At 47.9% G+C, this 25,757-nt stretch overlaps 1 protein-coding gene across 1 annotated transcript; it reads right to left on the reverse strand.

Annotated features, from left to right (window-relative positions):
* Positions 1-23,134: 23,134 nt before the first annotated feature.
* LOC135218935 (large ribosomal subunit protein eL22-like) lies at positions 23,135-23,518 on the reverse strand. The gene has a single exon (XM_064255376.1). It carries the CDS (start codon positions 23,516-23,518, stop codon positions 23,135-23,137), a length of 384 nt encoding a protein of 127 aa, XP_064111446.1.
* Positions 23,519-25,757: the final 2,239 nt, after the last annotated feature.

The following is a 25,757-nucleotide window of genomic DNA, read 5'->3' on the forward strand; positions in this document are numbered from 1 at the left end:
CGCTGAATCCTACAGAGAGGGCTCTGCAGGATCCCTCCCATTCACCTCACCCCTCCCGGCATAGCCATAGGAACAGAGGAAATGTGGGAGGAAGACTGGAGGCTCTCGCTCACCTTGCTAGCGGAACAAGCAGCCGGAGAAGTGAGTCACAGGCAGCCATCAACCTGCAGTGATGGCTGCTCTGCGAGTCTAGGAAAGTGTTACCGTCTTGAGAAAATGCTTTCCCGGGGAGGGTTACGAAACTCTTGTACTGCAGGCGAAACGCTTGCCGCCACCAAGACCGGTCGGTCACCGTGTCTATTGGGTGGGTGATGCTGAGCGGGCACTTGACAGGAGAGAGCTGATACCATCCTCTGATGTGACCCAATCCTCGTTGAGGCCGAAACCTCTCAAGAGGACTGAAAGGGGGAGCCCACACCGGTCTCTACATGCGCGATCCAGCGGGACCGTCACGTGAACAGCAGTGATAGTCACTCCGCGAGTCTAGGAAAGCGTCATCGTCCTCGCCAGCATTCCCAAGATCTCCTCTAATCACTTGAGCGTACGACCTGTTCAGTCCTAAGACTGAACCGGGCAAATAGGCTTTCATGGCTGTGGCTCCTCCCAGTGTATCACGCCGAGGAGGTTGAAGGGACAGGTGAGGCAGATCTGACGCTCCCGCTCTGTCTACCGGCAGAACCAGTGGATGGAGAGGGCTGCAGGTGATCACCAACCCGTGGTAATGACTGGTCTGGAGGTCTGGACCAGTGATCTCCCTGCGGAAAGCGCTGGATCGAGGACGGTAGCGTCAGTCTCTTGCATCAGGGGAGCTGCTACCAGCCGCGCAGACTGTCTGATCACTCTGGTGTGATCGATGGATCGGGTGACTGGTAGAGTCCACCAATGCGGCGAGACCGAGCACCATCCTCACGACGCGTCAAGAGCGCAGAAGCAGCCGAAGCTGTTCCTGGGGACCTCCTCCCAGTCTCGCCTTGTGTATGGTCAGATGGGACCGTCACGTCTACCCTGGGTACCAAGCGATTGCTACACTAGCGATCACCGGTTTGGCGAGAGTCACCTGGGCAACTCTTACTATCCTTCCGCCCCATGCCTGGGTCCTGGTGGTGAGTGTACTAAATGGCCTGCACCCTGGCTGCACGGTCACCAGCAGGTGACTATACACTCGATGACACTCGCTGGCGAGCGACTGAGGTGGTTCCTGGTCCAGAGGTGGAACCTCTAGAGCCGGGAGCGGAGGTACCAGAGGTGGCTGGTACCTCCACGGTCCCCATCTTTCTCTTCCCTGAGGAAGGAGAGATGGGCCCGGAGGAACAGGAGAACCAGTGGAAGGTCCACCTGTCTCTGTGCGAGACTTCTTGGGGTGGGGGGGGGTGGGGGGGGGGGGGCAGGTCACCTTCTTCTTCCTTCAGTCACTGGGGGGCCTTGGAAGTAGAAGGGGAAGAGGCGGCATAAGACGACAAAGATGAAGACGAAAAAGACGACGACGCCACCTTCGTCTTCTTCTTTGACTTCTTTGCCAACTTCCTAGCTGACAAGTCTCCCATCCAGGCTGGAGCTGGGGCGGCTGCGGAGGCAATGGGGCCCAGCTCCACCTGGCCAGGAGGAACTTCTTGAAAGGTTCACACCTTTTACCATGTTAGCTAATATTGCTTGTGAACTACGAACTGACTAACTTGCCATAATCTGACATCCATTGGCTGTCAACATCTGGAAAGTTCTGACAATTTTGCAGATAAAATTTTGCTTTCAATTAACCTTTTGTAAGTGGGCGTCATCACCTGACGAATAATTATAGCTTTAGGGTGAAAACTCTGGTATAATCTTCTGACAACATTTCACATCATACAGTTTGAACGAATTTTGTGGGAAAAGTGTTCAGATCACTTTTCCCACAAAACCCACTTTTCACTAATGGCAACTCATACAGGAACTCTAAGAGAGAGAGAGAGAGAGAGTGTCCTGCAGAGAGAGATCAGTTTGCCTTGTTACTTCATGGAGGGAAGGCAAACTAACTACTGCAGCTCCCCATTAAAGGATGTCTCAAATATTCTATAATAAATGTACGTACTCATAATTTGTTACTGATTTTAGTTCATCTGTTATATTGTGTGAGCTGTAATTATAATTTTACAAAAGAAAATTTCTAAAAAATTTGATAAAAAATTTATAACTAAGTAAAATTAGCATATATTTAAAAAATGTCTTGGTAAAAAGGTCTTGCAAAGGGTTGGAAATATTTACTTTAAATTTTCTGTGGAATGTACAAAAAGTTGTTTTTTTACTTTTCTTACATCATGTGCATATGCCTATCTTCATCTTCCAATTGATGTGTATTTTTGAAAATTGGCAATCCTTACATTTAGCCTTGTCTACGGGTGTGCATAATAGTATATATTTTAGCCTGGACTATGAGGTTTAAGGCAAATTTATGGAATGTTTTCGAAGTAATACGTACCATGCACTAGGGTAAGGACTTGGTGCCATTGGCTAGGTTACATTAGGTGTGGCTAATTAGGTGACCTTATAAGGCTAAAAGTCATTTGCAGTGCCCAAGGTTAGATTAGGTGGTGGGTCTATGGCAAGGCAAGGAACAAGCATCCTAGGTTAGTTTGAGTGGGGGGAGGTCCAGGAGAAAGGGAGAATCACCCTTGGTCGGGTAAGACACAGCCAACTGGGTTAGGTTAGGTAATACTAATTTCTATGCTATTGGGTAAAACACTGCTTTGAGTCCATCTTACTCACAAAGATCACCCTTTTTCACTCAATATTTAATTGGTGAAACAACAATACAATTACATCTTGAAGCATACCATTCAAAAGATTGAAGTTTTGTCAACATAATGGGATACGTATTACTATTTTGACTTTTATTTTTAATAAATGTACCTATGCCTGAAATACATATAACCTTTAATGTTTGCATGCTAGGAATGGCAAAATTTCATCGTTGCCAATCTAGTGGAGCTTCACACATATGCCGATGCATTTACAACTGTTTCCACTAATTCTAGTTGTCATAGTAATGCAATTATGATAAAATTGCTCTAATATTTATGTATACGTATATATGTACTACAAATAGATAAGCCAATTTCACATATTTCCACAGTTTTCTAAGTCTTATACCAAGTTTGGAGGGTAAACACATACCAATTGGAAACACTGGTAAAAAATAGGAAAGCATGAACAACGCCGTAGCTACTGTTCACAGTAAAACCATTGACATTAGTGTCAGGAACCTAGTTACTTTTTTAACAATTAACAACGTATATTTTCAAATTAATTATCAAGAATACGTAATAAATTTATGCAATTCAAAACCTTACACTGATGTTTAATTATTTATTTCAAAATTATCTAGCGCACTCCTCTTCCTCCCGAAAAATTGTGAGTTTCCTTGGACTCGAGTGCGAACATCGTCATCATTTAAGATTGTTGCGAAGAAAGTGTCTCAGGGTCTATGGGTACGAGTGGTGTGTGGGTTTAGCACAGGAAATGGGAAGTTTGTTGATACAAGTGACTTCACAAACATAGAGATGGCGACAATCTTCTACACATGTGTTTTGAGTAAAAATTTCGAAAGCGTCATGGAAGTTAGGTTTACGCTGCGCATGGCTAGACTTTCAGTAACCTCTGTTTGATCTTAGATTATGACATTATTTTGTACTTTGGGAGAAAACACTTACTTCGAGAGGAGAATGTTGCTTACATGACCGATGACTTGTGACTGGTGTCCATCTCTGGTGTCAGGATGTGTTAAAGTACTTTTTCTGGAAGGTGGGTCAGCGAGCGGGAAAGATTGGCCCAAGTAGTACACTCGGTTGTTTACCCTAGCTATTGCAGTTTATGCTGGCCAATATAATTTTCTTAAGTTTTAATACATAATTTGAACAAACGCCATCAGTTCAGGGGACCACAGTATGAAAGCTAAGTTTTTGGGTGGGGGAAAACAAAATTCTAATACTCAACTGTCTTTAGTCCATCTTACTCAGGCAGATCACTCTTATTCACTCGATATTTAATTGGTGAGACAACAATACAATTACATCATTAAGCATACCATTCAAAAGATTGAAGTTCCGTCAACATAATGTGATATATGAAAGCACCATACGAACTAAAATAAGCATGTGAGGTCTTCATAAAATATGTTTTCAAGGCAGTTTTTAAATCCAATATGGCGTCTATCGCATCCGGTCCCTTTCGTCTCTCCAGCATCGAATACACGTCCTTCCCAGCGCTCATTTGAACAATACTAGTTTATATATGTAACATTTATTGATATTACTCAAGACTGTACTTGTAATCAGCACAATAAAACAACATTTTGTTGCTTATATTAGTGAAAGTATGAGATTTCTTATTCCCGGGGTCATGATTTGAACTGAAATTCATTTTTACCTTGTAATCAGTGGTTTTATCCTTACTGCCAACATAAATGAAACTCCACAGTGCTTATTTGATTGTAATTATACACATTTTGTTCTTAATTCACTTCAAATTGCATTTGAAATACGTTAGGAGAGTGCTGACAGTGAAGCCATGATGGGAACAATTTTTGTCTTAATGTACAGGGTGTCCAAAAAGGCTCAGTATACCATTACTAGTATCTGGCTCAGAAAACATACAACATAGATTAATGCAGTTTTTTGTAGAATGAAGTGCTCTGAATGTAAACTTGAATGTAGAACATTCTACAAAAAATGACAATTTGTCAAAAATTGCATTTTTCCTAACTATACAAACCTAAGGTCCTTTTACAATAGGAAGGTAACTAGCGGCAGCTGGACGGTCATAAGCTTCAAACTAGGGAGTTCGGTAGTTAACTGCTTGTCCGACAATGCGCGCGCCGCGCACCTGGGAGGTGAAGATTCACTTTTGCTTTAGGCCCAAGAAAAAACGCAGAGTGAGGGGTGGCATGAGGTGGGACTGTATGTAAAAGGACCTCAGGTTTGTATAGTTAGGAAAAATGCAATTTTCGACAAATTGTCATTTGTTCCAGTACGATATACAAACCATCGGTCTTTTTACAATAGGAAGACTCACTTCTTGGTGGGAGGAATCTGAGTCTTTGAGAACAGACTGGTGTTCGCCCAACCTTGGATTGCCTCCCTGGTCGCAAGAGCGAGGGAGGTATCCTAGCCTCTGCCCAATTGATCGGGGTATGTACCGCAGGATCAATGGTCAGACCTCTGGACCCAAGTAATAAGAGAGAGGCAAGCGTATCTCTTAAAACTAGCAAGCAAGAACTTGTTCCTGTTGCAAGAGGCAACATAAAGTTATGGGTTCGTCTCTTGTTGGCCTCCACTCCCCCCCCCCCCCCTTGTTGGGGAAAGTGGTGGATATTCACTCCTATCCTTAATGAAAGGGATAGGATGGGGCTTGGTCGTGTAGCCTACCTGCATCGCCTCCTGCCCAGCGTAGTGACTACCGCGTCCCTCTGCCCACAGGTAGAGGGAGAGAAAAAGATGGGGAAGAGAAGCCCAGTAACCTTCTCAATCACCTATCCCTTCATGCAGTCACACCAGGAAGCGATGCTGTTAGGTCCGCTCAGGAGCTGGGTAAGCTACACGTGTTGAGCAGCCACCACGGGTCCTAAGGAACAATTGTCCAAGGACCTGTGGGCTATATCCTGAAGGTAGAAGGAGGTGCATGTGGTCTGGTTGGACCAGACCCCTGCCTTCAGTACCTGCACCACGGAGAAGTTCTTGCGGAACGCGAAGGAAGGACCAATATCTCTGACTTCGTGGGCTCTCAGACGAAGGGTACGGATGTCGTCGCTACCATCAGCTCGTACGCCCTCCTGATCACCTCACGCAGCCAGCAAGAAAGAGTGTTCCTGTAACTTCTTCTTGGTAATCCCGGTGCTAATGATGTGTCAACACTCAGACCTGAGGTATCAAGTTTTCTTCAGATAGTGCCGTCACGCCCTCACAGGACAAAGCAGCATCTCCTTCACATCGAAGGCGGTGAAGTCCATTAGGGAGGGGATTGTGAAGAACTCGAACCGATCGGCAGGGACCGAAGGATTCTGAGCCTTTGCTACGAAGTTTGGTATGAAATCGAGCGTCACAGATCCCCATCCCCTGGATACTTGACTTCGCAGGAAAAGCCATGCAGTTCCCTCTTGGTGATGTCCAGTACCCATACTGGTCTATCCGTCTGCAGCGAAGTGTCTTGCATTCTCGAATCCCATTGCAGCGAAGTAGGACGAAGTAATGAATGATCTGGAACAACCAGTAGGACGAAGTAATGAATGATCTGGAACAACCAAACTAAGTCCACAGCGTAGCTCATAACTGACTTGGGCGCTTTGACAGCTGCCGACTGACTGCGTTCGGTTGTGTGAGGCAAGCTGTCCAAGCATCCGAGCAAGTCACATGACTCTCCTTTAAAGGGTTATGCTGAGAGACCATACAAATCGTCTATTTGTTTGCCTCCGATGCCGGATGGCAGGTGATGATTCTCTAAGGCATGTGCCCAACAGGCGAAAGTCAATTGCCTTCTAGAGACCGAGGTCCCTGATGGCAAGACAGGATTCTTAGTAGTTGAATCTCAGCTAAGGAGAAACAACACTATGTGCCGTTGAAGACAAAGGTGGAAGGTGAAGGCTACCTACGTCTTCACAACCGAATTGAGAGAAGTAATATGATATTGTTATAATACAATAAAGTTTCATATATACTTACCTGGCAGATATGTACTTAGCTAAGACTCCGTCGTCCCCGACAGAAATTCAAATTTCGCGCCACTCGCTACCGGTAGGTCAGGTGATCTACCTGCCTGCCCTGGGCGGCAGGACTAGGAACCATTCCCGTTTTCTATCATATTTTCTCTCTTCCACCTGTCTCCTGCGGGGAGGCTGGGTGGGCCATTAATCGTATATATCTGCCAGGTAAGTATGTATGAAACTTTATTGTATTATAACAATATCATTTTCATACAATGAACTTACCTGTCAGATATATACTTAGCTGATTGGCACCCTTTGGTGGAGGGTAAGAGACAGCTAATAAGGAATAGACAGGTAAACAACATATGTTGTAGGTATAAAAGAAAAACCTTGGTTCCTACCTGATAGGTGGTAGACTTCGTGGCTGTAGCCCGGTAGTCTGCATCACCTCAAGACTTTAGCGAGATATTAGATCTATGGCTAGAGTTCTTGTGGGTCTGTCGATGGGTATATGAACCGCTTACTCGGCAGAGCCTGAAAGGACTTTGTCAATGGGTACTAGACCACTTCTATGACAACACACCTTATGAAGGAGCATAACCAATCCCGACCACCTGATCCTAACCACCATGTTAGTAGATAGAATTGTTCTGAGTTATCCCCGAACTCATTACAAACAACCCATAACTCGAAACGAAAACGCATTCATACAAAAATTCTCAAAAAAAAAAAAACAAAAAAAAAAAGTTTATTGGTTATAATACAATTAAGTTTGTTCATACTTACCTGGCAGATATATATATAGCTGTATTCTCCGAAGTCCGACAGAATTTAAAAATTCGCGGCACACGCAGTGGGCGGCCAGGTGGTAGTACCCATTCCCGCCGCTGGGAGGCGGATATCAGGAACTATTCCCATTTTCATTTATATTTTTATCAGTGCCACTGTCTCCTGAGGGGAGGTGGGTGGGCACTTTAATTATATATATCTGCCAGGTAAGTATGACAAACTTAATTGTATTATAACAATAACATTTTGTTTCATGAAACTTACCTGACAGATATATACCATATAGCTGAATCCCACCTTCGGATGGTGGGAAGAGACAGAATAGGATTTTTGGAAACTAAATTTAAGTAAGATGATATACATCTTGGTTCCTCACCTGTTAGCATAGCCGACTTCGTGATTACTGTCACCAAAGTCTGCTTGCTGCTTACTAGAGTTGCCAGCGAGGTAGAGACCTGTAATGCTGGTGCGCTCTAGATGATCTGTCAACGGGGGCGTGACCACAATGTGACTAGACATATGCCCATACTTCTGAGGGCAACGAAGCTAAAACCACCACCTGACCTAACCTATCCAAGTTAGTTCCATAACTTCTAGGCTAAAGAAAAGGAACGCGCCCTCACAAGCGACCAACCCTTCAAGTTAAAAGCATACCTATCCCTTTTCTATAGGATAGGATTCGTGTTGCTTGCTGTGCCCCCAAAAATATATCTACGGATATGTATGGTCCTAGCGACTTACAGATCTGAAATGTCGTCTTCACATCCCGTCGGGAGTGTGAAGCGAACACAGAGTTGCTTCTCTAAAGCGTGGCACTCAGGATGTTTTACTGAATGTCATGCTCTGTTGAAATGCTTCCTGAGGGCCGCGTCCTCACCTCTTGAGCATTCATATTAAGAAAAAATCTCAAATCTTTATGCAAACATAATGAATGAGACTTCTTAAAAGAACTCCTTGACTTATAATGCCAGGGTGTTCTTGGACATGAACCAGTCCTGATCTTTACGGAACACCGCAGATTGTCCGTTGTACCTCGACTTTCTATAGTTTTATCAAGATAAAACTTGAGAGACCCGACAGGGCACAGGACTCTCTAATGCCCTTGCCCAATAATTGTGCCATACCCTTGGTCTCCAAGCCTTCGGGTCAAGGGTTAGACAGGTTTTCGTTTTTATCAAGACGGAAGGCTTAGAGGACAGACCGCATTATGTCCTTTAAAGCTAAACCTCTGATGATGGCTAAAACCTCACTAACCCTCTTTGCCGTGGCTAGAGCGTTAGAATGTTAGCCTTTCTGGTCACGTGTATTAAGTTCGCAGAAGGATAGGTTCGAAATGCTTTTGGCATCAGAAACTCAGACTACGTCTAAGTTCCATGCCAGAACCTGCGATCCAGAGAATTTCAAGATCTCCCCAGACCTCAAAGATCGTGAAGCTTTGTTGTTTTGACAGAACCGAATCTTCTGAGCCTAGAGGCCGTCAACAACATATTTGCATATTCTACAATAGTTTAGGACTTCTAGTTATCCTCATACTTCAGGAAAGAAGAACCATAATAAATTCACAGAGGTCGAGGTGGAGAACAGTCAGTTCCCTTCACTATCTCCAGAAACGGCCCCCGTCCGAATTGAAAACACTGAAAAATAGGTCAGCAACTGCTTTGTCCTTACGGCCAAGAGACTGCCCAGTTAATCTTGAAGATCTTATCGCTTCTCGATAGTCTGAACGCCTTCAGACTCAGAGAGGAGTATATTAGATACTTCACTAAGTGACGATGTTAGATTACACGATTCTCTCGGAAGGGTTTTTGGACAATTCTCTGAATTACCTGACCTCTGTGAATCCAACCTCTTAGAGGCCACATGTGGAGACTAAAGCTAATCCTCTAGGATCATGAATAAGGGAACAACTTAAGAGGAAGCTCCTTCGTCTTCAATATTACGAAAAACTTAACGAAAGGACGCCCTCAGTCTCTCCTCAACTTTCGACATACCTTCTAAGTGAGGATTACCTCAGACGTCAGTAGTTGTTGCCTTCGATCGAGAGACGCGCCGGACGTGCACTAGTTTAACGAACCTCTTGAGGATCGTTACGTTCCGTGCCCAAGCCCATAACCAACTCTCTCTTCTTGAGCTATGAGAGAGCTGAGAAATTATCCGAGATGATTTGGGCCACTCGATCCAAACTCACCCTTCGAGGAACTGGAGAGCCGACCAATTTGGCTTCCAATTCTTTCAGACAATGTGCCAGAACATCTGTTCCTCTGTTCAGATGTCTGGCACCTCTCGCTATCACCCGAGGTGATCCTCAAGCCGTTGAGAGAAAATTAGAATTATTACTAGATCTTTTGATGTTATTCCAATTTCTTCGTGAGGAAAAAATGTAGAGGTCTGAATTGCTGTTTATTCAGGGAAAACAAGCTTCTCCAGCGAGGAAATGTCCCCAGCAAACTCATCCATTCCCTCACTCAGCCTGCTTCCTTCCCTAAATAAGGCTGCGCTTTGCATAAGCAGGAGAGCATTATTATAGTGCTATGCCGCGGTAGATTCGTACAGAATTCTGTTACCGTGCGGTAAACCCGCACCGAACAAGTATAAGAGATATCTTGTTGAAATTATCTAAGTAAACGGAAGGCGTGTTCATTCAAGATTACTAGAAATTTTCCTCAACCCGAGGCTAAAATCCATGATTGTAGGGCAGAGAGACGGCTTATTCAGCCATTCCCGCAAGGGAGAGAGACGTAACCAACCGCGCATGTCACGACCGAGCTAGCCGGTACTGCGTAGATCACAGTAACAGCAGCCTTGTTCATCGGTCTCGCACTATCTGCCTGAGTTGCCAGCTACTCCTTTTACGAAGGGATAGGTATGAAATTATCGAGCAAAGGAAACTCTCAAGCAGGCATATTTAAACGAAACAAAATTCGCTAAATACAGAAGCTGAGTTGGTGTTGTCGTAACAATACCTGAAGAGTTGTTCTTACTCCGAAAACTCTTGGAAGGTTGAAGGGAGTGACAATTAAATACATTAGAACAACAGTTTCTTTCGGCTTCTATCCGCAGAGGTAAATACGATATGCGTATATGACTTGACCCATGCGTTAGCAAAATGACGCAAAGATAAACTACGTAAAGTATTGTAGTAATTTGAACATCGAATTCTCTAACTACATCTTTCCTCGACGAGGAAGAGAGAAGAAAGGAAAACGACTGTCCCACGTTCTAATGAATGAGACTTTTTAAAAGAACTCCTTGATTCTTTGCCAAGACTCTTGCCAAGAAAAGGGAGTAATATTCGAATAGAGATCATCAAGAGAGAACCGAGGATCGAAAAGGACCGTTCAATGTTCTTATGATATTGGACATAAGACTTCCTGGATCTAGTCTACAAGTCTTTTTCTTACTCCCGGATGAGCCTCTGAAAATGAATGGAGAGCTCTTCCGAAATTTGTTAATGAGTTTATCCGCTTAACGATAAAAACGTTAAAATCTATGTCAAGAGAACTACCCATTTATGAGGGGTCCCCCACTAAAATGACAAAACGTTAGTATCTTGACAATGGGGAAAACGTCCTTACTTGACAAAACAATGCAGTTTGCTAATAGGGGAAAACCCTTTAACATGACCGAAAGTCACCAGGAATCCGAGTATATAATCTTCCAGATTCTCAGAGAATCGATGAAGAGGCAAGAGGGATCGAAGAAAAAATTCGGGTATGTCTCTCCGCTTAACTCCGAATCCTTCTTTAAAATTTCTTGTAAAGGAATGTCCTGTGGGAGAGTCTGAAAAAAAAAACCCTCTCTTGACGAGCGCGTTAGAAAGCGGTCAAGCGTCCTAAGAAACGTCCTGAACAGCAAATAAGACGCTGTCTACAAGTCTTTTCTCTCGCAAAGCGTCTGTTCGAGCTTCCACCGAAGCGTCCTGGCGAATGTCCACAAAAGCGTCCTCATAAGCGCTGAAGCAATGCAAGGCCCGCCAAGAGGCGTCCTGGCGAGCAACCTTGCCAACATCTCAATGTTATGACGAACCGCGTTTTTGCGGTATGACGTTGAATATTTTCAAGGGACGTCCTCATGCGAGTCTCCATGGAGAGCCGCACGCTGCTCCTGAAGTGTGTGAACACTAAAGGAAGACGTACGGCTTTCGTCTTCAAGACGGGCCTTAAAGACCTTCATACCTTCTTACAAAGACAGTGGCCGCCTGTGCGGCAACTTGCGTCTTAGTAATGCAAAAGAACATCTCCAGAAACGCCCTCAGCACAGGAACGCCGAGCGTCCGAAAGACACCCTCGCAATGTGCTTGCCGAGCGTACTGGAGAATGTCTCTACTTATAGGACGTCGAGCACCTCCAAAAGCTTCCTCACGTCTAAATTGGCCCTTCTTATGCCGAAGCCAGAGACATAAGTTGTTTGACTGTGCAAAGCAGCTTGCCGGACGTCAAACTTATGCTCTTTCGAAGTAAAGCGAACGTTACATAACGTATACGGAGCGCCATGAGGAGAGGAGACGAATACTGAGTTGCTCCTCCAAAAAGGTGGAATCAAGAATGTCCTTGATTACCATATTCTTTTGGAATGCTAGCGAGGTTGAAACAGCTCTAACTTCATGAGCGTTCATTCATCGCAGGAGAGCTCAAATCACTCTTCTGGCAAGATGAATGAGCCTCCTTAATAATGTATAAATGAGCGTTCACTCGCAGGAGGCTCAAATCACTCTTCTGGCAAGATAATGAGCCTCCTTAATATGTCCCTTAGGAAAAGAGCCAGTGCATTCTTCGAAAAGGGTAAATGTGGTCTCTTCCTGAGCACCACAAATTACCCGAAGGACCTCTTACTTCCTTCGTTTAAGTAAATAAAATTTGAGAGCCCTGACAGGGCACAGGACTCTTTCATCCTCTCGTGACGGAGAGCTTCTTAAGGAGGCGCGAGTCCTTCCGAGAGCTCCAACCCCTGTGTGGGGAGGACGCCTCGGAGGACGAGAAGCAATCCTTCAGATTCGTGCACGTGCTCGATCTTCGGCAAGCCTGGAAGCGACAACAGGACCTGCCGAAAGGAAGCCAGATCAGCATGAAAAAACCCGTAACCCTCCTTCGGCTTTTGACATGCCCTCTCCCTGGTTTCCTGGGAGTCCGACAGAGGTCTAGGCCTAGAGGCGTTATGGGGCCGATCTGACGTTCCCTCCTGACGAGAGAGAGGACGTGAAGCGTCCCTCTTCTCCAAAGCTTCTTAAGAGGGCGCGAGTCCTTCCGAGAGCTCCAACCCTTGCGCGGGGAGGACGCCTCGGAGGACGAGAAGCAATCCTTCAAGATTCGTGCACGTGCACGATCTTTAGCAGCCTGGGAATCGTCAACAGGTCCTGCCGAAGGGACGCCAGATCGGTGGGGAGCCCCCGTAACCCCTCTTGCGGCTTTCGACATGCCCTCATTCCCTGATCCTGGGAGTCCGACAGAGGTCCAGGCCTAGAGGCATTATGGGGCCGATCTGACGCCCCCTCCACAACACAAGGGGCACTACACTTCACAACACTGATTGGAGAGCGAGCACTTTAGTCTAAGATTACTTGATGTAATCCTCTAGCAGACACTTCTAGGCCCGTAAGCCATTACCACAGGGTTAGGCAAAATAAAATCTACAGGAGGTTAGAAGGTTCATTATTTCTAACTTCTGTTTACTGTGGAGGAAAACTCCTGATTCTAACAGCTCTAAAATGCGTACATGAATCCTACTTCTTCCGTAATCAGTCACACATTACACTAATTACATTGAACTTATGCAAAGAAAACATGTAAACGTCATATATACTAAGCGAGTGTCTACCGAAAGTTCCGGTAGCCTCACCTTACCCCATGCAGACAACAAAGTCTGAAACTAGGCAACTAGCTTCAGACATCAAATGCAATGAAAAAATTACGATAGTGTATGCCTAGCCACAAATCCAAGTCAATAATCGAAAGCCAATAATTATGATACTTAAGCGGCTAATGAAGTTTTCAAAATTCTAGGCGGAGGTCTGTAAACAGTTGTTTACCGACCGGCGACAGAAAAAAAATAATGAATAGAAAATGGGAATAGTTCCTTGATATCCGCCTCCCACGCGGAATGGGTACTACCACCAACCGGCCAGCCCACTGCGTGTGCCGCGAATTTGAAATTCTGTCGGACTTCGGAGAATACAGCTATATATATATCTGTCAGGTAAGTTTCATGAACAAAAAAAATTTTAATACTCCTCTAAAAGATATCACAAGAGTTCCTTACTGAACAACAGTGACTGGCCGCCAGTGCAGCAACCGAGCCCTCTTTGTCAGCAGAAATCTAGAACATATCTAGTAGAAGGTATGTACAAAGTTAAGGATTGGTATTTGCTCCCGTACCCAGTATCGTATCCGCCGATACAAAAGGCCCCAGAGAAAAACATTTCTCGTAGGTCACGCGAACGTCTTTAAGATAGTGAGATGCAAATACCGAATTGCACCTCCAATATGTCGTATCAATGATTTTCTTTAGCGACATATTCTTCTGAAAAGAGAGACGTCGCCACTGCTCTAACTTCATGAGCTTTTACTCTTAAAAGTGGAAAAAGGTCGTCAGGACAGAACTTGTGAGCATCTGTAATGACGCTCCTAATGAAGAAAGCTAATGCGTTCTTAGACATGATTCTTGTGGTCCTTAATCGAACACCCAAGACTTTGTCTAGAGCCTCCCATTTGTTTCTTTCTTTGTAAGTAGAACTTCAAGGCTCTTACCGGGCAAAGAGACCTTTCTGTTTCTCTCCCTACTAGACTCGATAAGCCTTTAATCTCGAATCTCTTGGGCCAGGGATTCGATGGGTTTTCATTTTTCGCTAGAAAAAGAGTTCTAAACGAGCAGAAGGCCGAGTCTCTGTTAAAGCCGACTTCATCTTCCAGGGCATGAAGTTCCCCAACTCTTTTGGCTGTCGCCAAAGATAGGAGAAACAAGCATTTCCTTGTTATATCCCTGAACGAAGCTAAATGGGGAGGCTCAAATCTGTCAGACGAAAGGAACTTGAGAACTATCCAGGTTCCAGCTGGGAGGAGTTAGTTCCTTAGATTTTGTCGTTTCAAACGATCTAATCAAGTCGTGCAGATCTTTATTATCAGCAATCTCTAGGCCTCTGTTTCTGAAGACTGCCGAAAGCATGCTCCTGTATCCTTTGATCGTCGATACAGATAAGTGAGAGACCTCTCTCAAGAACAAAAGGAAATCAGCGATTTCGGTTATAGAGGTACTGGAGGAAGACAACTTCTTAGACTTACACCACCTTCTGAATACCTCCCACTTCGACTGATAGACTCGTCTAGTGGAAGCTCTGCGGGCTCTAGCGATAGCGCTTGCAGCTTCGCGAGAAAAACCCCTCGCTCTGACAAGTCTTTCGATAGTCGAAAGGCAGTCAGCGCGAGAGCGGGGAGGTTTTGATGAAAACCTCTCGAAGTGTGGCTGTCTGAGAAGATCCATCCTTTTTGAAGGGATCTTGGGAAGTCTACTGTCCACTCCAGCACCTCTGCAAACCAATCTTGTGCTGGCCAAAACGGGGCTATCAGGGTCATCCTTGTCCCGTTGGACGCTACAAAATTTCTCAACACTTGTCCAGGATTTTGAAAGGGGGGAAAGCGTACACGTCCACATGAGACCAGTCTAGCAGGAAGGCGTCGACCACGAGAGCTCTTGGGTCTCTTCCACCACTGAACAAAAGACTTCCAGCCTTTTGGAAAGGAATGTGGTCGAACAGATCTACGTGAGGAGTGCCCCAAAGATCCCAAAGACTCTGACACACCTCTGAATGAAGGGTCCATTCTGTGTGAAGGACCTGGCTTCTCCTGCTCAGTCTGTCCGCCCTGACGTTTCTCGTACCCTGAACAAATCTTGTCAGGAGGGAGATGTTCCTCTGTGAGGTCCAAATTAGCAGATCTCTTGTTATCTCGTATAGAGACACGGAGTGCGTTCCTCCTTGCTTCGAATGTAGGACAGGGCGGTAGTGTGTCCACATTCACTTGGACCACACTGTTTGTCACAAAGGGTTCGAAGAACTTTAACGCCAAGTGAACTGCTAGAAGTTCTTTGCAATTTATGTGCCAGGACACCTGTGCTGCCTTCCAGGTGCCTGACACTTCTCTCGGTCCTAGTGTTGCTCCCCAAACCCTTCTCCGATGCGTCTGAATACAACACTTGGCTTGGGTTCGGAACTTCAGAGAAATTCCCTTGTTCTCTTTTAAGAGGGGACAACCACCATTGCGGTGTGGTTTCATCTCCATTGGAAGGAGAAAACTGTCGGAGAGAAGTCCCCGTCTTCCAGTTCCATGATCTCCTTAGGAAAAACTGAAGAGGACGAAGATGCAGTCTTCCTAGAGGAAAGAACTGTTCGAGCGAGGAAAGGGTGCCTAGAAGGCTTAACCATTCCCTCGCCGAAGTCCGTTCTTTCCCTAAGAAGAGAGAGACTTTTTCCAAGCCTCTCACGATTCTCTCTTGCGAAGGAAATACTCGAAAAACCCCGGCGAGAATCCATCTGAATCCCCAGATAGACCAAGTTCTGTCTGGGAGTCAGCTGTGACTTCTCGAGGTTCACGAGTAGTCCCAACGCCTTTATCAGGTCTAGGGTCAAATAAAGGTCCTCCAAACACTGTCTCTCTGTTCTGGCCCTGATGAGCCAATCGTCCAGATATAGAGATGGTTGAACGCCTTTGAGGTGAAGAAACCTCGCCACATTCTTCATCAGGTTTGTGAAGACCCTGAGGAGCTGTGGACAGGCCGAAACACAAGGCCCTGAAACTGAAAGATCCTTCCCCCCGTCATGAAACGGAGGTACTTCTTCGACGAAGGGTGAATCGGGACATGAAAATAGGCGTCCTGGAGATCCAGCGACACCATCCAATCTCCTTGACGCAAAGCCGCCAGGGACTGAGGCCGAAGTCTCCATAGAGAACTTCTCCTTTAGAACGAACTTGTTCAGAGCGCTGACATCTAGTACTGGTCTCCTGCCCCCCCGAGGCTTTCGCAACCAGGAAAAGCCGATTGTAAAACCCGGAGAGTTTTGCTCTAGAACTAATTCTATAGCTCTTTTGTCCCACATTTGATTCACCATCAGACGAAGAGTATCCCTCAGTACAGGGTCCCTGTATCTGGCTGACAGTTCCCGCGGAATGGTGGTCGTTAGGGGAGGACTGTCCTGGAAGGGGATAAGATATCCCTTCCTGATTATGGACATCGAAGAGGCGTCCGAGTTTATGAGTGACCAGGCGTCTGCAAATTCGAGAAGCCTGGCACCCACTGGTGTTTGGAGGTTGTCTGTCTCACTTCCCTTTCTTAAAGGGACGGGAAGAACCTTTACCTCTCCTCTCAGGACCTCTTCTCTTAGAGGGAGCTCTGGAGGGAGGGCCTCCTCGAAAGGGCTGAACCATCGAAGTCGGTCCTTTCTTGTCAACCGAAACAAGGGTCTCTTCTTCTTGCAGTTTGCAGGAGAAGATCCTGTGCGCCTTCTCAGTCAGTGAGCGAGAAATGTCCTTCACTAACTGAGAAGGAAACAAGAAGTCAGACATGGGAGCGAAAACCAGGGCTGCCTCTCTGTGAGGGAGAAACCGCCTTGGTTAAGAAGGCACTAAAAAATACTCCTCTTCTTAAGGAGTACCACTCCAAAAAGAGAGGAGATTCTCCCGATCCGTCTTGTACTGCCTTGTCAATACAAGAAAGAATACTCAGAATGACTTCGGGGTCTAGACCTTCCGAGTCATGAGCCTTCTTAGACATCACCCCAAGGGACCAGTCTAGGAAATTAAACACTTCCAAAATATGGAAGAGGCCCTTGAGGAGATGATCCGTCTCCGAAATCGCCCAAGACACACGAGCTCCATTCAAAGCGTGTCTGCGCGATGATCAAACCAAGGTTGAAAAGTCCGCTTCGGCTGCCGCTGGGAGAGAAAGGCCCATGTTCTCCCCAGTTCGGTACCAGACCTCTCTTGCCAGAAAGTATGGCTGGAGGCATACAGAAGGTGGTTCTGCCCAGATCCTTCTTTGACAAACATCCATTTGTCAAGAGACTGTAGCGCTCTCTTCATAGAGATCGTAGGTCTCATCTTCAAGACCGACGAAGACTTTGGTACAACCGCACTCGAAAACAGCGATCGAGGCGAAGGAGGAGCCGCAGGAGTCAAAGAATCTCTGTACTCCTGCAAAAGGTCTGTCAGAACTCTATAGGTAGAGAATCCTTCTCTACCGTTACCCTCTTCTTCCGAATCTCCTTCTACACCCTGCGGAGAATCGGCCTGAAAAACGAGAGGATCTTCCTCCCGTTCTCTCTCTACTGGTGACAAACTCCTACTAGGAGAGGGACTCATAGAGTGAACAGAATCTCTCTCAAGTCTAAAAGAAGTCTCGCGTCTGCTTGACTTCTCACGCTTGGAAAGCTCCTCGCGCTTGGCTGGCGCCTCGCGCTTGGCTGGCACTTCTCGCTTGGCTGGAGCTTGTTGCCTGGCTGGCATCTCGCGCCTGGCTGACGCCTCGCGCTTGTCTGGCGCCTCACGCAAATCTGACTCCTCGCGCCTGGCTGGCATCTCGCGCTTGGCTGAATCCTCGCGCCTGGCTGGCGTCTCGCGCTTGGCTGGCGCCTCGCGCTTGGCTGAATCCTCGCGCCTGGCTGGCGCCTCGCGCCTGGCTGGCGCCTCGCGCCTGAGCGTATCCTTATCTAGAGCAACTCGCTCGGATAGCTCCTGACTTCTTGCAAGACTCTTCGCGCCTGGAAGACGTCCCATGTCTGGAGGACGCTTCAACGTCTGGCCGTGAAAGAAGACGAGACTTCTTAATAGGAAGTCTAGCGTCCTTCTTGCGAGGGGGATCCCTCGAAAGAACTCCAACCAAAGAGGCTATCTGCTCTTGTACTGCAAGCAATATCCTCTTGGAAGCCACACCAGCGTCCTCTTCAATAGAAGAAGCAGGAGAACTCGAAGGAGTGCGATCCTCAAATACCGTTCGAGGAGGCGTCGAAACCAGCTTAGCCTTCTTGATAGAAGAAGGAGCTTCCTCCGAGAAGCGTTCCGGGCTCGAGTCGAACGCTCGCTCTTTCCAATGCCTTTTCAGTGGCCTAGAAAGATCCGAGTCCTTCCACCCTTTAGGTGAAGGAGAACCGGACGACGAGAAACAATCTCGTAGGACGCTTCTATTAAAGCGGTCCTGAGCAGACTGTAGCGAAACAGAACCTGCTGAAGGGACGCTGACCGTTGGGGATTCCCCACAACCTCCGTACGACTTTCGACTTTCCTACTCCTCTGGGTATGTGAGTTTGGAAGAGGTCTAGGCCTGGGAGCATCGCAGGGACGGTCAGACGCCCCTCCACAAACACTGGGAACACTCACTTCACTAAGTAATTCACAATCACTTCCCTTACCTTGCATGCCGCCATCTTTGTCTTCATTTACGAAGAGTAGCCTTCAGATTGGCGATTTCCGAAGCCGAATCCGAATGCAAAGCCTGTGAGGATTCAGATACATAGGGAGAATCAAATTCATTAATAAAAGGAGAGTTAGACTCAGAAAAAGGCTCAATAGGCCTTGTACTCACACTCTTTTGTGCAGCCCGTCTAATTCTATCCCTCTCTAACTTCTTCAAGTAAGAAGTTAGAGTCTTCCATTCATTAGCATTCAACTTTTCACACTCAATACAGGTGTTAGCCAAAGAACAGTCAAACCCCCTACATTTACGACATACAGTGTGAGGATCAACCGAAGCCTTCGGTATCCTCACCTTGCAGCCTACATTCACACACACTCTCACACTAACACTTGAATCAGACATTCTATCAGAAAAATCAAAAGCAAGTCCAAATCCAGTCCACAGTAGCGAATGCCAAAACAACGATCCAGTACGTCACCAAGAAATCCAATATAGATGATCAAAAAAGTCTTGAAAAGCGAATTCCAGTCAGGAGGTAGTAACAACAATGTTGATACCACCGGCGACAGAGAAAATATGATAGAAAACGGGAATGGTTCCTAGTCCTGCCGCCCAGGGCAGGCAGGTAGATCACCTGACCTACCGGTAGCGAGTGGCGCGAAATTTGAATTTCTGTCGGGGACGACGGAGTCTTAGCTAAGTATATATCTGACAGGTAAGTTCATTGTATGAAATCTCAAGATTCTGAACCTGTGCTTACAAAGGACTGAAAACGCTAAACCGCTATTTCATTGCTGTTCAGTGAGGAGTCGTAGTTGCAATGAAAGCGGGGCGCTTTTCAGTAATGAAAACACAGGGATGTATTACTTGAAGAACTGCTTCTCATGGGCTGATCATCTTCCTCAGGTTATCCAGGGAGGACAATACTTGGAAGTAGAGCTGGCAGGGCAGGGAGCAGGCGATGTCTTCCGTTATACATCTGTAATTCGGGGTGAACAATGAACAATTGCACACCTACGAATACGAGATATTTTAGAAGACAAACAACTCAGATGTCTGAAGAAATCATTCCGCATTATCGCCGGAGTGGATGCAGTGGGAGACTAGGCTACAGACTTCTGTTACCGTGCGGTAAACAGAAAGATGATAAGAGTCCATTGAGATATCTCTGTCTGAAAATTCTTGCAATGTCCAAGGCGATGCAGTAGAGATGGTCATTCATATATGCGAGAATCCCCGTCAATCAGAGGCCTAAGTCTGTGATTGTCAGGCAGAGATATGGTTCGGTAGTCAATCATTGTAGGGGAGAGAGACATAAACCGACCGTGCATCTCGGAGAGCCAGCTGGTACGGGGCTGCGTCGGCAGCCCAATACACAGTTAGCTCTCGCTCAATCGTCATCCTGAGTTGCCAGGTAATCCATTCCAAGAAGGAATGGGTTCGGCTATAACCATCGAGCGTAAAAAAATACGCTCGAGCAATTGTATTTAAATGAAACGGATTTTGGTGAATACAAAAGCCGAGGTGGTGTTGTTGTAACAATACCATAAGTATCTCAAAATCGAAACTGGTAACTCCTGGGAGGTTGCAGGCAGTCCCGAGTTGCAGTTCAATTAAGATACTATTCGTCTCAGTTACAATCCGTAGAGTTAACTACGGTATGTGCCTACGCCCTGGACAATTCAACTGATTAACAGAATCATGTCGCGAGAGTAATATACGTAGTATATTTGTAGGTTCCTGTACAAAGACCTCCATCCTAAATTCTTTTCCATTCGAGGAATGAGAATAAGGATTGGAAGCCGACACCCTTCATTCTCTAATCAAGAGAGTGAAGGAGAAGTCTTCCCCGAAGGAAAGCTTCAATGGTGATAACAGAATACCAAAGACGATAGTTCAAGCCAAACTGGATGTTCCCTTCCGTTCTTCTCTATCCCAGGGTTGGTCGCCTACTGTAAGATATTCTTCCTTCAGCAGCAGTGCTTCTTCCAAACGCTAGAAATTCCAGGAATTCGAGCATTCGGTGAGATTCCCGATTATCGTAGTAACAATTATAGGGGATTCTCGTCTAACCCACTCTGGACCGTGGTTTCGCCCAAGTGTCTGCAGATCGTGTAAAAAAAAAAAAAAAAAAAAATAAAAAAAAAAAAAAAAAAAAAACACTTTGAGAGTGCTAGAAATTCCGCAGAATTCTAAGCGCTTGGCGAAACCCCCACCGAATTCGTCACACGATCATCGGTTGGTGGTCCTCCCGATTCCCGTAGAAATCGAGGATGGGGCAGGATCCTTCCTCAACGACGGGGACTTATGTCTGGTAGGACCCGAAGGTCCCCCGCAGGAACGCAGTCCCCAACGTGGAATCCTACAGAGAACTCTCTGCAGGATCCCTCCCCTTTCCCTTGTAGCCGTAAAGAGAGAGGGAATGGGGGAGGAATTGGATACTCGCTCGCCTTCCCAGTGGAACTAGCAGTTGGAGAAGCGAGTACGAGCAGCCATCCCCTTGCGGCGATGGCTTCTCAGAGTCTGGGAAAACGTATCGTCAGGAGAAAACATTTTCCCGAGGAGGGTTACGAACTCGTACTGTAAGTTAAGCATCTGCCACCACCGTGAACGTCATCTGGGTGGGGCTGATCGAGCACCTGACAGGAGAGAGCTGATACCGTCCTCCAACGCGTCCCAGTCCTCGTCGAGGCCGAAACCTCTCAAGAGGACCGAAGGGGGAGCGCGCCCTGTTCTCTTGAATGCGTGGTCCAGACGGACCGTCACGTGAACAGCGGTGATGGTCCCTCCAAGAGTCTGGGAAGAGTCATTCGTCCTTACCAGCCCCCCCACCCTCATGGTCACTCCTGCTTGCCTCGTTCCTCCCGGTGTAGCCTAAGGAGGTTGAAGGGACAGGTGAGGGAGACCTGATGCTCCTACCCTTCCTACTAGCATGCTAGTAGACTGGGAGGACTGCAGGCGATCGCCAACCAATGGTGGCGATCGAGCTGCAGGTCTGGACCAGCGGCTTCTTGGAGAAAAGCTGGACCAAGGAATGGAGCGTCGGTCTTATGTCAGGGGAGCTGTTATGAGAGGTCATCCCCTGCCTACTAGCAGAACCGGTAGTCTGGGAGGACTGTGATGATAATCAACCACGGTGATGGTCGAGTTGCTGGTCTGGACCAGCGGTTGGCGATCACTCCCCGAGGTCGTTGTGCTGACGAATCAGCACAATGACCTCAGCAAAATTCCTCTGGATCTCAGGAGTGCCCGCATCTTGAGGAGTAGGACCATCAAGCCCCTCCAGCGAGAGCAATTCCTGAGACCCTCCTTCAGAGGGAGGAACAGCGGCAGACCCTTCCCGGTCTCCTCATGCCACTTGCGCATACGACCTGGTCGATCCGAGGACCGTGCCTGGTTACGTAGGGCGTCGTGGCGGGATCGGGGGGGGGGGGGGGGGGGGGGGGGGGGGGGGGGGGGGGGGGGGGGGGGTGGGGGGGGGGGGGGGGACACGCCCCTCACGATCACTTGTTGTACTCGCCCTTCCCGGTGTAACCCGAGGAAGTTGGAGGAACAGGAGAGGAAGACCTGACGCTCCCCCCTCGCTCACCGGCAGAACTGGTGTGCTTGGGGGGCTGCAGGCGATCGCCAATGAAGGCGATCGAGCTGCAGGCCTGGTCGTGCCGCTTCCCTGGGGCGAGCGGCTGGACCGAGAACAGCAGCCCCGGTCCCGTGCGTCAGGGGAGCTGCTGCTGGTCCCCCTATCCGTCCAGTCCCGGTGGGAGCAGCGGTCAGGGGACCTGCAGAGACCACTGTCGCAATGGGACCGGTGCCCGTTCTCACGGTGCGTCGAACCGCTGGTCCTGCGATCGAGGGGACCTCTTACCAGCCTCCGCCTGTGGTTGGTCTAGGACCGTCACGGCAACCCTGGTAACCAGCTGGTTGCTATGAGAGCGATCGCTGGTCTAGCGAGAGTCACCTGAGCGGCTCTCGCCAGCCTTCTGCTCCTTGCCTTGGTCCTGGCGCCGAGCAAACTCAGATGTCTGGGCCTTGGCTGCACGGTCGCCAGCGGGCGCCCGTACACTCGGTGCCTCTCACGAGCGAGAGGCCGAGCCGGAACCTGGTGTAGCGGCAGCGCCCCTACACCAGGCGAGGAAGTACCGGTATTAGCCGGTACTCCTCTGGTCCCCGTCTTCTTCTTCCTTGCGGAAGGAGAGACGGGCCCTGCTCCCGAAGGAGCAGGAGGACCAGCAGAAGGACCGCCCGTCCTACCGGAGTGAGACGGGCCCTTAGAATCTAAGTTCCTGAAGGAGCCTTCTTAGGGGGGAAGGAGGCAGCCTTCTTCTTCCTCGGCTTGGAAGCCTTGGGAGTCGAAGGGGAAGAGGCGGCAGCAGTCGACGACGAAGACGAAGACGACACCTTCCTCTTCTTCTTCTTCTTTGTCGGCTCCCTCAGGACAGGCGTCAAGTCCTCCATCCAGGATGGAGCCGGGGCTGCTGTTGCCGAAGCAACACGGCCCGGCTGCACCTGTCCGGAAGGACCAGCGTCTGGGGTAGCAACACCGCAGGCTGGAACGACGTCGGCAGGTGTATGAACAGCAGGAACAGCAGCAGCAGCAGGTACGGCAGGTACGGCAGACAGGGCAGGTACAGCAGGAGACGGGGCAGCACCCAGCAACATCCTGGGTACTGGCGGCAGGTCCAGGGGCGAACTCTTCGGGCAACGGAAGACTGGGGTTGGCAGCACGAAGAACCCGGAGAGGGAGGCACGCCCCTCCTCGGCACGGCAGCGATCAGGCCCTGCACGGCAGCCGTTGAGTCACAGACATCACGAGAGGGGTGTAAACCAGGTGAGGAGGGGCAGCGTACCCTGGAGACGAGATCGTGTATAAATGATTCACTTAAGGTAGATTCTCGGATGAGCCTTATTCTTACAAGACGTTTGTTTGGTGGCCGCTGATTGGCTGGTACCGGGAGGTAGGCAGCTCCCAGCCAATCAGCGGCCGCCAAACTAACGTCTCGTAGGCATAGGGATCACCCAAGAATCTACCTTAAGTGAACCAGTTATAGTGGTGGTCACCGCTCCATGGGTGACCGGCACAGCTCCCGCCAGATGCTGGAGCAGCCCCTGGACGCTCAGCGTGCCCTGAAGTCCTAGCGACATCCACACCTGGCCAAGGTTGTCCCCCGCAGCAGGAGCCCTGAGGAAGCAATAGCCGGAAGTCAGGGGGGTCCCCCTCGCGTGGGGGGGGGGGGGGGGGGGGGGGGGGGGGGAGCCTCACCCCGAGCAAACGGAAGACCCCGAATACAAATGCACGTCGGGTAATGAGCGCCCTCCTCTACGCTCGACGGATCGGGCGAAGAGAAGGACCTCGAAACCGCCCCCCGAAGGGAAAGGCGCCATACGTGGGAGCTGAGCGGGGGGGGGCAGGAAAGAAGATGAAGTATCGGTTACCAAGGGAGTCCGGGAGAGCTTTCCGACGACTCCTTGGCAGGCCTTCGTTTCTTCCTGCCCTTGTACAACACCCACTGCACCTCCAACCAATTAGAACAAATGTTACACGGCTCGGCCCGAGCGCATTCGCGCCCTCAGTACTGAGCGCAAGGGCATGAGGATCTATTCCTCGGAATGAGCGGAATCCTTGATCCATAATGATAATAATAAATGAAAATGAAAAACTGTACTTACAATTTTCACTTTCACTTTCACACAAAAAATACAAGGCTCGGGCCGAGAGCATTCACGCCCTCGGCACCGAGCGCAAATGAGGATCAATCTTCGGAAAAGAGCGGAAGACCCCACACTTGCGGCCCTCCACCCCCGGGTTGTTGATGGGGGGGCACGGGGATAGCTCCATGTCCGATGATCCATAAAATCAATGTAATAAAAGATGAAAAAGACGGTACGTACTTACAATTCACTTTCAAACACTGACAAACCAAGTTGAAAAATTCACAATAAATCCAAAGCAATACGACGATGAAGCGGGCAGAGAGCGATGGCGAACACGTCCTCACACCACACAGCTGAAAGCAAAAGTAATTCTTCACCTCCCAGGCGCGCGGCGCGCACACTGTCGGACAAGCAGTTAACTACCGAACTCCCTTGTTCAAAGCTTACGACCGTCCAGCTCCTGCTAGTTACCTTCCTATTGTAAAAGGACCGATGGTTTGTATATCGTACCGGAACAAACTGCATTACTCTATGTTATAGGGTTTCTGAGCAATAACTACTTGTAATGGTAGTGGGACTTTATGGACACATTGTATGTACATCTGGCTGCCAAAAGCATCGGCGAGCAGACGACAGATTAGTGAATTGTTTGTGATAAAAAATGTTATTGTTATAATACAATTAAGTTTGTTCATACTTACCTGGCAGATATATATATAGCTGTATTTTCTGAAGTCCGACAGAATTTCAAAATTCGCGGCACACGCAGTGGGCGGCCAGGTGGTAGTACCCATTCCCGCCGCTGGGAGGCGGATATCAGGAACTATTCCCATTTTCTATTCATATTTTATCAGTGCCACTGTCTCCTGAGGGGAGGTGGGTGGGCACTTTAATTATATATATCTGCCAGGTAAGTATGAACAAACTTAATTGTATTATAACAATAACATTTTGTTCATGAAACTTACCTGACAGATATATATATAGCTGAATCCCACCTTCGGATGGTGGGAAGAGACAGAATAGGATTTTTGGGAAACTAAATTAAGTAGATGATATACATCTTGGTTCCTCACCTGTTTAGCATAGCCGACTTCGTGATTACTGTCACCAAAGTCTGCTTCTGCGTTACTAGAGTTGCCAGCGAGGTAGAGACCTGTAATGCTGGTGCGCTCTAGATGATCTGTCAACGGGGGCGTGACCACAATGTGACTAGACCATATGACCATACTTCTGAGGGCACCGA

The sequence above is a fragment of the Macrobrachium nipponense genome, chromosome 1 (assembly GCF_015104395.2).
Source record: "Macrobrachium nipponense isolate FS-2020 chromosome 1, ASM1510439v2, whole genome shotgun sequence".
NCBI classification, from domain to species: domain Eukaryota; kingdom Metazoa; phylum Arthropoda; class Malacostraca; order Decapoda; family Palaemonidae; genus Macrobrachium; species Macrobrachium nipponense.